This window comes from Gossypium raimondii, chromosome 10 (assembly GCF_025698545.1).
Source record: "Gossypium raimondii isolate GPD5lz chromosome 10, ASM2569854v1, whole genome shotgun sequence".
Taxonomy (NCBI): Eukaryota; Viridiplantae; Streptophyta; class Magnoliopsida; order Malvales; family Malvaceae; genus Gossypium; species Gossypium raimondii.
In genome coordinates this window covers 48,750,937-48,766,282 of record NC_068574.1, presented here as the reverse complement: position 1 = coordinate 48,766,282, position 15,346 = coordinate 48,750,937, and the positions used below count along the sequence as shown (strand labels likewise).

The following is a 15,346-nucleotide window of genomic DNA, read 5'->3' as shown; positions in this document are numbered from 1 at the left end:
TTCGGTATTTTATATCGAATCACGTTTGAGTTATGGCATGTATAGGGATTTAGTTTTTTGTATGTTTGTAATGATGATTTTGCTAATGAGTGATGTGTAAGTATTTGATGATGTATGGTCATTAAAATGGTTAAGGATGAAGGTGTTTGTTGTTATGAAAGATTAGGTGATAAATTATGCATGGAAATCATGAAAGGATAAAATTTTGCAAAGAAACAGAATTCAGGCAGCACAGTGACGTGAATTTGAAAAATCACCCAAGATAGTATAAAATGAATTAGAGGGTGAATGATATATGGAATTGAAGCTTGTTGAGTCTATTTTCATAGAAAAATAACGGTGTAGAAAAAGAAAATTTATATTTTAAGATATGTGAATTTTCGTGAGACAGGGTCAGAACAGTTTTTGGAGTCCCCTGTTCTGAGTTTAGAAAATAATTACAAATTGTACAAAAATGGTTATGAGTTGAAATTTACATGCTTAGATTCCTTAATGAGTCTATTTTCTTTAGGAACAAGTGGGAATAGCATATGAAAATCCTATAACGAGAAAAGTTATTTTTAGTAACAAGAGGTCAGAATAGTCGAATGGTGAAACAGGGGAGACTTTAACTAATAAACTGTACTAATTGGCTGAACCAAAAATTCTAAAAATTTTATGGTGAGTATATATATGAGTCTAGTTTCAGGGAAAATTTACGGAATTAAATTTTGAGTTCTGTAGCTCAAGTTATAATTAATTTAGTAACTGCTGCGCGATTGGACAGATTTGCTGTAAATAGTGAAATAAATTTTCAAACCTAGTTTTTATGCTCCGAATTGGTAAGATAAGCTAAGTAATGCCTCCTGCTCGACTCCGGAAACGGTCTCGGGTAAGGGGTGTTACATTTTGTTGGTATCAGAGCAGGTTTAGTCGATTCTCGGAAATATGCAATATGAATAAGAGTCTACCTATACATGCCATACTTATATATTTTGATAGTGTGACGACTCCTGACGATTTTAAAATGTTTTCTTTTATAGTTATGGATCCTGAACGAGCTAGTACAGATGAAGTAGAAAGTAATGCGCCTGCTTCCGCAGAAGGGACGGCGCCACTAGATGTTAATGTTAGTGAAAGGCCTGCATCAGTTAGACAAGGAGAAGGAGCTAGAGAAGCCTTCTTCCAAGCCATGAATGGTTGGTTTGCCGAGTTCGTTCGTACGAATCCGGCTGTAAGACCTCCACCCCCTCAAGATTCACAGGTTCCCCATGTAGCTTCCCATTTGCAGTATAGTTATCGAGGAGAGACCACTGTTGATAAGATTAGGAAGCAAGGGTGAAGAATTTCGGCTACCAAAGATGATGATGCGAAAAGCGAATTCGGCTTGAGAATACAATCGGGGTTTTGAAGAATTATCTTGTACTCGGAAGAATGTATAAAGTGTGTTGTTTCACTTCTTGAGATTCACTTACCATTGGTGGAAGACCCTCATGTCAATAGTACCGAGTGAGAGGGTTACAGGATTTCTTTCGGAGGAGTTCAAAAGAAGTACATCGACCGAGATTTATAGATCAGAAAAGGAAGGAGTTTCTTGAGCTAAAACAAGGTAAAATGTCTGTGACTGAATATGAACGCGAATTTGTCAGACTTAGTAAGTATGCTCGGGAGTTTGTATCCACTGAAGCTAACATGTGCAAGAGATTTGAAGATGGGCTTAATGATGACATCCGACTATCAGTGGGTGTATTGGAAATCAGAGAGTTTGTTGTTCTGGTAGAAAGAGCTTGTAAAGTAGAAGACTTGTTAAAAGAAAAAGAGAAGAGCAAAGCTGAAGCTGGAGTGCAGGATACAAAGAAGAGGCAAATGAGTAAATCATTTCAGTCTACATCTAAGAGGCCTAGGGAGCTCTCTAGCGGATCACATTTTCCACATATATATTCTGGTCGAAGCAGAAGTAGAAGATTCGAGGGTTTTAGAGCTCAAACCACTACAGTTGCAAGTACAGGCAGTACTCGACCTCCTAGGCCTGAATGTTCTCGATGTGGGAGACGCCACCCCGGAGAGTGTAGAGCAGGTGAAAATGTTTGTTTTAGATGTGGAGCATCCGATCACTTTATTCGGGATTGTCCTGAAACAACTAAAAGAGAAGAAATAACGAGTGCGAGATCAGGTAATGCTCCTACCAGAGGTAGACCGCAGAGAAACCCAGGAGTGGGGGCGAGTAATAGGGGTGCATCCAGAGATTCAGCGGTTAGATCAGATGTTAGAGCACCTGCAAGATCATATGCTATTCGAGCTCGTGAAGAGGCGTCCTCTCCTGATGTAATTGCGGGTACATTTTCTCTCTATGATACTCATTTATTGCATTAATTGATCCCGGCTCTACACATTCATATATATGCACGAAATTAGTATTTGTTAAAATTTGTCATTGAACCTCTTGAATTTATGGTTAAAGTCTCTAACCCCACAGGCGGTTTGTGATAGTGGATAAAGTTTGTAAAAATTGTCCACTAATGGTAAAAGGTATTTGTTTCCCGGTTGACTTGATGTTATTGCCTTTTGATGAGTTTGATGTGATATTGGGCATGGATTGGTTAACTCAGCATGATGCAGTAGTAAACTGTAGACAAAAATATGTTGTGTTGAAATGCCAGAATGGAGAATTACTTTGGGTTAAATCTAATCAGACAAAGGGATTATCCGATATAATTTCAGTTATGACAGCTCAGAGGTGTGTTAGAAAAGGGTATGATGTTTATTTGGCGTATGTGTTGGATACTAAGGTATCTGAGTCAAAGATACAGGCAGTGCCAGTTGTATGTGAATTTTCTGATGTATTTCGAGAGGAGTTACGAGGGTTGCCACCAGAAAGAGAAGTGGAATTTTCTATAGATCGATTAGGAACTACCCCAATTTCTATAGCTCCGTGTCGTATGGCTCAAGCAGAGTTAAAAGAGTTAAAGGTACGATTCACAGAACTTGTTGATGAGGTTTTGTTCGTCCAGTCATTCACCTTGGGGTGCTCCGATTACATTTGTGAAAAGGAAAGACGGGTCTTTGAGATTGTGTATCGACTATCGACAGCTCAATAAGGTAACTATAAAGAATAAGTACCCATTGCCTCGAATTGATGACTTATTTGATCAACTGAAAGGTGCCACAGTATTTTCAAAGATTGATCTCCGATCGGGTTATTACCAGTTACGGGTAAAAGAGTCAGATGTGCCAAAGACAGCTTTCAGAACCAGGTATGGGCATTATGAGTTTCTGGTTATGCCGTTTGGGTTGACTAATGCACCTGCAGTATTCATGGATTTGATGAACCGGATATTCAGACCGTATCTAGATAGGTTTGTAGTAGTTTTTATTGATGACATTTTAGTTTATTCTCGGGATGAAACTGAGCATGCAGAACATTTGAAAATAGTGTTGCAAATTCTGCGTGAAAAGAAACTTTATGCTAAATTCAAGAAATGTGAATTTTGGCTTGAGAGGTAGGCTTTCTCGGACATATTGTATCCATGAAGGCATCGGGGTAGATCCGAGTAAAATTTCAGCTATTGTCAATTGGAGTCCACCGAAGAATGTATCTGAAGTTAGAAGTTTCTTGGGTTTAGCTGGTTATTATCGGAGATTTGTACAGGGGTTTTCTATGATAGCTTCTCCAATGACTCGTTTATTACAGAAAGATGTTAAATTTGAATGGACAGATAAATGCCAGCAAAGTTTTGACCGATTGAAGAAATTGTTGACGGAAGCACCTGTGTTGGTACAGCCAGAATCGGGTAATGAATTTATTATTTATAGTGATGCATCATTAAATGGTTTGGGTTGTGTCTTGATGCAAGAAGATAAAGTAATAGCCTATGCTTCAAGACAACTTAAGCCACATGAAAGAAACTACCCGGTACATGATCTCGAGTTAACTGCTATTGTATTTGCATTGAAAATATGGCGGCATTATTTGTATGGTGAAAAGTGTCATATTTATACTGATCACAAAAGCTTGAAATATTTGATGACACAGAAAGATTTGAATTTGAGACAACGCAGGTGGCTTGAATTGATAAAGGATTATGATTTGGTTATTGATTACCATCCGGGTAAGGCTAACGTGGTAGCTGATGCTTTGAGCCGAAAATCTCTATTTGCTTTACGAGCTATGAATGCCCGGTTGTCACTGACTGATGATGGTTCAATCATAGCTGAAACGAAGGCTAAATCGATGTTTCGTCAACAAATATGTGAGGCTCAGAAAAATGATGAAAAGTTACAGGCTAAACAGGCACATTATGAGTCCAAGAATGATTCGAATTTCGATGGACCGATGGTTGTTTATTATTTAGAGGTAGAGTATGTGTACCAGAATTCGAGCTTATCTGAAAGATTCTACGAGGCCCATAGCGGTACTATGTCGTACATCCGGGAGTAATAAAATGTATAATGACTTGAAAAAGATGTATTGGTGGCGGGTATGAAACGTGATATCTCCGAGTTTGTATCAAGATGTTTAGTATGTCGATGAGTTAAAGTGAACATCGGTACCTTTGGGGTTGCTTCAACCAATCACTATACCGGAATGGAAATGGGAAAGAGTCACTATGGATTTTGTATCCGGGTTGCCGATGTCTCCAAAGAAGAAAGATGCCATTTGGGTAATTGTCGATCGATTGACAAAGTCCGCGACTTTATCCCGAAGATGTATGGATTATTCTTTAGATAAATTGGTGAATTGTATATATCTGAGATTGTTAGACTACATGGAGTGCTGTCTCCATTATATCGATGAGATCCCGATTTACGTCTCGTTTCGGAACAAATTACAAGAAGCTTTGGGTACTCGGTTGTATTTCAAGATCGCATTTCATCCTCGACGGATGGCCAATCTGAGCGTGTAATTCAGGTATTGGAATATATGCTCCGATGTTGCGTATTAGAGTTGCAAGGTAATTGGGAAATGTATCTACCTTTGATTGAATTTGCTTACAATAACAGATTATCGATCTAGTATTAAAATGGCTCCGTATGAAGCTTTGTATGGTAGAAAATGTAGAACACTTGTTATATTGGATGAGCTCGATGAAAAGAAAATACACGGGTTGATTTGATCCGGAAGCAAAGAAAAAGTAAGGTGATTCGAGATAGTTTAAAAGCGACTTCCAATCGTCGAAGTCATACCGATCTTAAACGAAGGAGATTGAATTTCAGGTGGGTGATAAAGTATTCTTAAAAGTGTCTCCTTGGAAGAAAGTTCTCCGGTTCGGTCGAAAGGGTAAATTGAGTCCAAGATTTATCGGACCATATGAGATTATAGAAAGAATTGGACCAGTTGCTTACCGATTGGCTTTACCACCGGAACTCGACAAAATTCATAATGTATTTCATGTATCTATGTTACGACGGTATCGATCGGATCCTTCACATGTTATTACTCCAATGTAAGTAGAAATTCAGCCGGATATGACTTATAATGAAGAACCGGTTAAAGTATTAGCACGAGAAACAAAGGAGCTTAGAAACAAAAAGGTAAATCTGGTGAAAGTGCTATGGCAAAAGCACGGGATTGAGGAAGCAACATGGGAACCGGAAGAGACAATGAGGAAGCAATACCCGAATCTCTTTACTGGTAAGATTTTCGAGGACGAAAATCCTAAAAAGGGGGGGAGAGTTGTAATGGCCCAAATTTGAGGTTATCGGAACAGTGGTTTCGGGACCACAAATCCGATGAGAAAAATTTTATTTTTCTTATATTTTTATGGTCTACAATTTCACAAAATGATTTCGTGAAAATTTCGTTCGAAAATTTCGACGTTTGGGCACTCAATTTAGTCAAAATGACTAAATTGTAAAAGTGCAAAAGTTGAGTTCTACATGTTAGAGGTGTCCAATTGTTATGAAACTTTAAATTGGAGGTCCTTATATGGTAATTATACCATTGGTAACTTGGTAGACAAAATGGACATGAGATAAGTGAAATAGAAAATTTTTAAGTTAGGGGCAATTTGGTAATCTAGTAATTAAAATGAATTAAAAGGAAAAAGATGGCAAAAATCATCATCTTCTTCATATGAACGAAATCAGCAAGGGGAAGCCATAGTTAGGGTTTTCAAGCTTCCAAGCTCCATAGTAAGTGATCCCAAACCCGTTTTAATGTTCTTTACGTTTTGAGATCCCTAGCTTAATTTAGCTTATTCTAGCAATAATTTAACCTAGGGTTTATATTTGGAAAAATACCCATAGGTGAAAAGTGTTTATTTTGATGTTTTATGATATAATATGAAGCTAGAAATTATGTTAAACAACTTTTGCTAAGCGATTTTAAGTGAAAACGAGTAAAACGACATAATCGGTAAAAATACCTAATGTTCATAAGTACATGTTAGAGTGGGAATTTGATGTTGCCATAGAAGGGAAAAATGTTCATAATGTTATAAAACATAAGAATAAGAGATGAAGTTTAATTTCCGAGCCTTGGGGCAAAAATGTAATTATGTAAAAGTTTAGGGGCAAAATTGTAATTTTGAAAAAGTTAGAGTCAAGGGCTGTTTTGTTGAATGTGAGTATTAAATAAGTTAAATTTACTATTTTAGATCAAGAAGTACGAAACTCGAGGTTAGACAAAGGGAAGAATAAAGTTGAAGACTAAGTTGGTGAATTTAGCCATAATTGGTACCGAGGTAAGTTTACGGTAAATAAATGCAATATCTCCATATTTATTATCAATGCTGTTATTTTCCAGCAACTATGAATTTATTTTATGAATTTATTTGATGATGATCTAAGCATGAAATGATAGAGAATTAAAATTTAAAAGTCCCGTTGATACATAAGGATGGTACTGGATACGAATGTCATGACATTTGGGTAAAGAGATCCCATGTAAGACCATGTCCGGGACATGGCATTGGCATCCTTAAGATCATAAGAGGTCCTCAGAAGACCATGTCGGGACATGGCATGGGCACCGAGACGAGAGGTCCCATGTAAGACCATGTGCAGGACATGGCGTTGGCACCGAGATGAGAGGTCCCTATAAGACCATGTCAGGACATGGCATGGGCACTAACATGAGAACATCCCATGTAAGACCATGTCCAGGACATGGCTTTGGCATGTTATTATCGAAAGAGACCCGAGTATCCTTATTATTCCAATGTAGCTCAACGGGCTTGTAAATGAATCATGTTCATGAAAGTTCGGTTTAAAGCATAAATGGCAAGCTCGGGTAAGTTGTAAGACTTAAGAACTTATTATACTATCAATTGATGTTCAACGATGCAGCAAGGATTGAGTAAGTTATGCACACAAGTATTCTAAGTAAACAAGTACGAGAACTAGTATGAGATTAACTAAAGAGTAAACTAGAGATATAGACATTGAGTTTAATTATTTAAGTTAAATATTGTTATTTATTTGCTAGTAAACTTACTAAGCTTTATGCTTACTTCTTTTATTTCTCTTTCTCTTATAGTATTGCAAAGCTACTTCAAGGATCCTAAAGAAGTCGGAGATCGTCCACACTATCAACCACAACCTGCTTTATTTTATATCGAATCACGTTTGAGTTATGGCATGTATAGGGATTTAGTTTTTTGTATGTTTGTAATGATGATTTTGCTAATGAGTGATGTGTAAGTATTTGATGATGTATGGTCATTAAAATGGTTAAGGATGAAGGTGTTTGTTGTTATGAAAGATTAGGTGATAAATTATGCATGGAAATCATGAAAGGATAAAATTTTGCAAAGAAACAGAATTCAGGCAGCACAGTGACATGAATTTGAAAAATCACCCAAGATAGTATAAAATGAATTAGAGGGTGAATGATATATGGAATTGAAGCTTGTTGAGTCTATTTTCATAGAAAAATAACGGTGTAGAAAAAGGAAATTTATATTTTAACATATGTGAATTTTTGTGAGACAGGGTCAGAACAGTTTTTGGAGTCCCCTGTTCTGAGTTTAGAAAATAATTACAAATTGTACAAAAATGGTTATGAGTTGAAATTTACATGATTAGATTCCTTAATGAGTATATTTTCTGTAGGAACAAGTGGGAATAGCATATGAAAATCCTATAACGAGAAAAGTTATTTTTAGTAACAAGAGGTCAGAATAGTCGAATGGTGAAACAGGGGAGACTTTAACTAATAAACTGTACTAATTGGTTGAACCAAAAATTCTAAAAATTTTATGATGAGTAGATATATGAGTCTAGTTTCAGGGAAAATTTACAGAATTAAATTTCGAGTTCTGTAGCTCAAGTTATAATTAATTTAGTAACTGCTGCGCGATTGGACAGATTTGCTGTAAATAGTGAAATAAATTTTCAAACCTAGTTTTTATGCTCCGAATTGGTAAGATAAGCTAAGTAATGCCTCGTGCTCGACTCCGGAAACGGTCTCGGGTAAGGGGTGTTACATAAACACTTAAATATACTCATCAACCAATTCAAAACATCTAAACCAAGCGAAAATCAACTCTTATGTATGACTTATCAATATATATGACCAAATGTCTAAAACTTACCAAAATAGTCTAATTCAACTAGACATGTTTTACCATTTATAACATCATAAACCAATGTCCAATATACTTATATGATTTTCCTCATGCAACCATCTCAAGCACACACATCAAGCATGTTAAGGTTATATATATACATCTCAATTTATACCAAAGATAAGTCATACCAATGGCTAATTGCATCCAAAACATTTTGTGCCAACATTGGCTAAGTTAGCCTATACATGCCATTATAACCAAAGTTAATTGACTAAATATACCAAGATGAACCGATGGATAGTGTGATGATATCTCTTCCAATATTTCAACCAACGAGCCTTCGAGTGCTACAAAATAGAGGAAATCAAATAGTAAGCATTTAATGCTTAGTAAGTTCGTATAACGGGAAATAAACTTACCATTCATTTGTACATTAAGTAAACATACACATGCACTCCAAACAAGTTGGCCATAGGCTAAGCACACAATCTTATCAAATATATTAATTATTCATTTCATATAAATATCCATAACAAAGATGAGCTCATCAAATACCAAATTCCATGCAATTCATGTATTTTCAGACATTGATTTCATTTTGTTTTTCACTTGTCTTCATGTTAGAATTTCACCCGTTGAATTATTTGAAATCTCGATGGATACGAGGGTTGTACACATAAAGTGTACAAATCAGAAATCTATCAATTCATGTCCAGGAGTACTCATTAGAGCACTAAATCAAAAAGCACACTCTCAAGCCATATAATAGAATGCTCATATGAGCATGTAACAGGAAACTTATCCAGGCTTAATAACAGGAAGCTCACAAAGAGCCTATATCGGGAAGCTCTAAAAATCAATTAATAGGAAGCTCCGAACAGCACTTAATCAAAAAGTATCGGATAGCCATATAACGGGAAGTTCAAGCGGGCACTAACGGGAAGCTCCGGAGAGCCTTTAACAGGAAGCTCACAAAGAGCCTATAATAGGATGCTCAAAGATCGTGGGTGTGTCTACAATACATGTAGAATCACAACCAACCAGGATGCTTCGAAGAGCATAAACGGGAAGCTCGCAAGAACACTATAACGGGAAGCTTAAAAGGGCTTGTAATAGGATGCTTTTTTGAGCTATGGTATGTCCGCAACAAATGCAGAACCCTATATCCAATCGAATTTCATTCATTCAAACGGGACTTAATATTGATCGAGTATTTCCGGATATGTATTCAAATTTCATATGCATGGCTATTACACAATTCACATACATATCAATCATTTCAATTCAAACGTATAATTACAAAATTAAGTTACACGAACTTACCTTGACAAATGTTTGTAAATTGATGTCTATTAATCCGTCACTTTTTATTTACCTCGATCTAGCCCCGTATTTATTCTATCGGGATCTATACAAGTAAATTTAGCTCAATTTAATAAAATTTATATCCAATTCCATCCAATTCACAACTTAGGAAAATTACCATTTTGCCACTAAACTTTTACTAAATGACGATTTCATCCCTAGGCTCGGAAAATGAAATTCATGCAAATTAATCCTTGTTCCAAGCCTAGATAATTTCATATATAACAAAAGAAACCCATGAATTTCATGAAATTTTATAATTTTACATAAATTCAACAACTTTTCAATTTAATCCCAAAAATATGATTTCACCCAAAATTCCTTAATAAAATACCTTTAAATATCCATCAAGATCTCAATTTCATCATCTAATAACCAAATTCATATGAATTCATCAATGGTCACTTCCAAAACTTTCAACAAAATCAAAAACCTAATGAAATAGTAAGTTGGACCTAATTGTAAAAGACACAAAATATAAAATTTTCAAGGAAAAAGCAAGAATTAAACTTACATGAAGCTAAAATATGAAAAAAAAAAACAGCTTAAACCCTCTACAATGGCTATTTTTCAGCTAAAAATGATGAAGAATTGCCTAGAAACCCTTAGGTTTTCTAATTTGTATGCTTAATTCACTTTATTTACAATTTTACCCTTATTTCACATAAAATATTTGATTGCTTTCAGGCTATGGCGCCTCAGCCATCCCATGTGGGACTATTTTCTCTTTTAGTCCTCCTTTATTTTGTAATACCCCGAAAATTACTACAGTAAGAAAGTAAGATAATATCCTTGATATAGTAAAATAAGGAAATAAAGTGGTAAAAAGGGTAATATTGAGTTATGTCAACATTGGGAAGTATATTATGACATATTAATTCAAGAAAGGATTAAATTGCAAAAGTGAGAAAAGTTTTGTTGTCCAAGAGTAAATACTCAAAATTTGAGGGGTTAAAGTGTAAATCTGAAAAATTTGAAGGAAAAATAGTGTAAATATTTAAGGGTGGAATAATCTAGAAACTAAGGAAAATGGATGATTTAGGACCAAATTCAAAAGGTAAAGAATTTTGAGGGACTAAATTGCAATTTTACCAAATTAAGTGATGACTCAAGGGTGAAATTTCAAAATATTATAAAGGGAAAAATGGTCAAACAGAGAGAGAGAATTATAGAAGGTAATGATGATGTTTGTGATAATTTTAATTAATTAATTAGATAAATGTTATTTAATTAATATTTTATTAAGATTTTTAGTATTATTTTATTATTAAATGATTAATATAAAAGGGACGAAAGATGATGAAAAATCATCATCTTTCCATGCAACCAACGTTAGAAGAGAAGAGAAGAAAGAAAGTTTTGCTTTCTTTACAATTTGGTCCTTTCACCAAAAATTCACTATTTTCACCTAGAAATCAAAAGAATTTCCATAACTTCCAAGAGAGAAAAATAATAAGGAGACAATCGGGAGATAGAATGTCAAGTTAGATCCAAGAAATAGAATCTGGAGGAGAGAGAAAATCAAGTTAAAGATTGAAATCAATAGCATAAGGTAAGAACATCAAGATTTCAATATATTTTTAAGTTTGTTATTGTTGAAAAAGTATGGAAATGATGTTATAGTAGAGTTTTCTTAAATAAAGTCTTATGTTCTTGATATATTAGTGAAGGAAATAAGTGAAAATGATGGTAAATATTATAGAGAAAGGGAATAAGGGAGTTATAAATTTAGTAATCAACATCTTGCACTAAAATAGTTTTGGACAACAGCAGAGGTTAAATTTGAAAAATCACCATAAATTTTGAAATTTTAATTAGAGGATGAAAAAATATGGAATTAAATATTATTAAGTCTAGTTACTCATAGAAGAAACGGTGTAAGTAATGGAATTGTAAATCATGAGATATAATAAATTTTATGAGACAAGGTCGAATGAATTCAGGTTCCCTGTTCTGACTTTGGAAAATCATCAAAATTGAATAAAAATAATTATAGGCTTAAATTTATATTTTAAAATCCTTAATGAGTTTATTTTCAATAGAAACAAACATAAACATCATCCAAATTCTGTACAAAGAGATAATTAATTTTTAGTGAAGAGGGGTCAGAACTGTCAAACAGTGAAACAGGGGAAACTTTAAAGAATAAAATGTACCTATTGGCTAAACTAAAAATTCTTAAAATTTTATGGTAAGAATATATGTGAGTCTAGTTTCATAGGATTTTAGTGGATCTTAATTTGGAGTTCCGTAGCTCAAGATATAAATAATTTAGTGACTATGACTCAAGTGGATAACTTTGAATTAATATATAAATGATGGAATTATAGATAATGTTACATATAAGCATATTATACATTAAGGATGTGGAATGGAGAGGAGGAGGAGGAAAATAAATGATTATTCAACTAGCATGATTTTTCATTAAAATGACCAATTTGCATGTTTTAGGTTCAAGGACTAAATTGAATAAAAGTAATATTTTAAGGGTAAATTGGTAAAAATGTCAAAAAATGACCAAATTGCATGAAATGAATTGTTTTATTATTTAAATTAATAAATTGAGTGAAATATTAATTTAGATCATGATTGGGTGGAAATTGAGGAAAATAGAAAATTACCAAAATGTCCCTGAATTTTTGTATTTTTGCAATTTAGTCCGTAAGTTCGTGTAACTTGAATTATATTCTTAAATGCTTGAAATGTATGTTATTGATGTGAATATGATTTGAATGTTCATTGTATGAAAATCGATGAAACATTGATATATTTGATAAAAAGGGGAATAATGCATTGAATGGATGTATGAATGTTTATCACACTATCCATTAATTCTATTGGTAATTTTGGATGTTTTGATTCTGGTTATAATGACATGTATGAGTTAAATTGGCCAACGTTAGCTCATTAATGTTTTGATTTTGATTGATTTTAAATATGAATGCTTGATGAAATGAAATGAAATGTCTGTAAATTAATTTGTAAACTCCGGTAATGCTCTATAACCCTATTCTGGAGATGGATACGGGTTAGGGGTGCTACATATTTACTATTTAGGCTATTTAATCACTTCAGCAAGTTTTGCTCCTTTTTTGATTTAGTCCTTTTTAATTAATTGACTATCAAAACGTTAAAATTTTCTGACGGAACTTTATTACTACCTTACTGACACTCTGTAAATATTTATAAAAATATTTATGACTCGGCTTATAAAATCGAGGTCTCGATACCTCATTTTCTAAACCATTTGATCTAAAAAATCCTTATAAAACACAAATTACTATTGCTACAACCACACTTCATTTCGTAATACTAGTGCTACAGTTGTTGATGCAGGTTGTTGTAGCTGCTAAGGTGGAAGTGTATTACTTTGTGGCTACCCAGATTTTGTTGGTTATATAGTTTTTGCAATAATTCCATTACTGATGCATCCTTTGTAGCTGCTATTGAGCTTTCTTGGGCTAATAACTCACTTTCTTTATTAATTCTTGGCATTTCTTACATACTCCAAGCTTCTTCATGGATCATTAACACTACAACACTATATGCTTTTAGCGGCATATTTTGTGGCGTTTGCATGACAAATGCTGCTAAAATTCCAGTATTAGTGGTGCAGTGAACAAAACGCCGTAAAAGAATATCATTAGCGGCGTTTACAACCACGCGCCGCAAAATCTCTTATCCAAAACGCAACGTTTTCGTCTTTATGTATGCAAGAATTAGTGGCGCTTCAAAAAACACGCCGCTAAAGTGTCTTAGCGGCGTTTTGCGATATGCGCCGCAAAATATCTTAACCAAAACGCATCGTTTTTGGTGTTGATGTATCCTAGATTTAGTGGCGCTTATTGATATGAGCCGCTAAATCACCGTATTAGCGGCGTTTTGTTTAAAGCGCCGCAAAATATCTTTACTAAAACGCGTAGTTTTAATTTTGATGTATACTAATATTAGTGACGCTTACAAGAAAACACCGTTAAAGAATATCTTTAGCGGTGATTTAGACGAAGCGCTGCAACTTATCTTAAGAAAACGCAGTGTTTGGTCTTAAGCCATGTTACATTTAGTGGCGCTTATGGGAAAACGCCGCAAAAAATCTCGATGTATACTTCAATTAGTGGCGCTGACGTTAAAACGCCGCAAAATATCTTAACTAAAATGCATAGTTTTAATTTTGATTATATTAGTGGCGCTTACTAGAAAACGCCGTTATAGAATAGCATTAGCGGCGCTTTAGCCGAAGCGCCGCAAAGTACCTTAACAAAACGCAGTGTTTCGTCTGAAGTTATGTTACATTTAGTGGCGCTTATAGCAAAACGCCGCAAACTATCTGAACCAAAACGCACCATTTTGGTCTCGATGTATACTTCAATTAGTGGCGCTTACTAGAAAACGCCGTTAAAGAATATATTTAGCGGCGCTTTGGGTAAAGCGCATACGTATCTTAACAAAACGCAGTGGTTTGTCTTAAGCTATGTTACATTTAGTGGCGCTTATATGAAAACGCCAAAATATCTAAACCAAAACGCACCGCTTTGGTCTCGATGTATACTTTAATTAGTGGCGCTTACGTTCAAACGCCGCAAAAAGCAAAATACCTTAAACAAAACGCAGCGTTTTGTTGTTATGTATAGTAAAATTAGTGGCGCTTTTAAAGCGGAAAAAATATGTTAACGATAATTTGGTCTTAACCATGCATTATATAATTAATGTAGGTTATTATATATTTAGTTTATCATATTTGGTTTAGGTTTAGGTTATTAGAGTTCATTATATAATGTTTAGTATTTTTAGATTATAGTTTAGGGTTAAAGGTCTACGATGTAGGTTTAGTGTTTTCGATTTAGGGTTTGATAGTTTGATGATTAAGTGATTATTATAAGTTAAAAAGTTTATTGTATATAGTTTAGGGTTTTAAGGTTAATCATTGTATAAAGTTTATTATTTTGTGAATATTAGAGTTTTGAGTTTAGGGTTTATGATGTAGGCTAGGTTTTGGTGTCTTGGGTTTAGGGTTAGTAGTTTGGGGTTTAAGTTTTAGGGTTTGGGATTAATTAGTATTTTAGGGCTTGATGCTTCTGGTTAACGGTTTGTAGTTTATAATTTAAGGCTTACAATGCATGGTTTTGAGTGTAAGGTTACGGGTTTAGAGTGCAAGGTTTGTAGTTTAGGGTTTAAAGTTTAAAGGTTACGGGTTTAAAGTATAAAGGTTACGGGTTAAACTTAGGGGCCTATGGTTTAGGGTTTAAATTTATTTTTTCCACATTTAAGGGATATGCTAAAAACATTGGAAACTATATGTTAAAAATAGAAAAAAAGTGAAATAGTATTATTTTAAATAATTTGAAAATAAGTTTAACCATTAGTGGCATTTTGCGTGAAAACGCATACAAATATTTATTGAAAGATAGCAAAATTGTGTCGTTTTGTCTGATTTTTAGTGGCGTTTTAGTAAAACGCTTGTGAAGGAGTTATATTAGTGGCGTTTGTTCAGA

General features: G+C 34.3%; 1 protein-coding gene across 1 annotated transcript; it reads left to right on the top strand.

Annotated features, from left to right (window-relative positions):
- The first annotated feature begins 1,656 nt into the window (after positions 1 to 1,656).
- Positions 1,657 to 7,517, top strand: LOC128034090 (uncharacterized). Its single transcript, XM_052622825.1, has 3 exons — positions 1,657 to 2,314; positions 6,576 to 6,662; positions 7,457 to 7,517. Exons 1-2 carry the CDS (start codon positions 1,672 to 1,674, stop codon positions 6,629 to 6,631), a joined length of 699 nt encoding a protein of 232 aa, XP_052478785.1. The 5' UTR covers positions 1,657 to 1,671; the 3' UTR covers positions 6,632 to 6,662; positions 7,457 to 7,517.
- Positions 7,518 to 15,346: the final 7,829 nt, after the last annotated feature.

Bases quoted from the DNA above. Each gene is read 5' to 3' on its own strand.
- LOC128034090 (XM_052622825.1), top strand. From the start codon at position 1,672: ATGTGCAAGAGATTTGAAGATGGGCTTAATGATGACATCCGACTATCA. The intron at 2,315-6,575 runs GTACATTTTCTC...TTACTATTTTAG, and splicing joins CTCTCCTGATGTAATTGCGG to ATCAAGAAGTACGAAACTCG.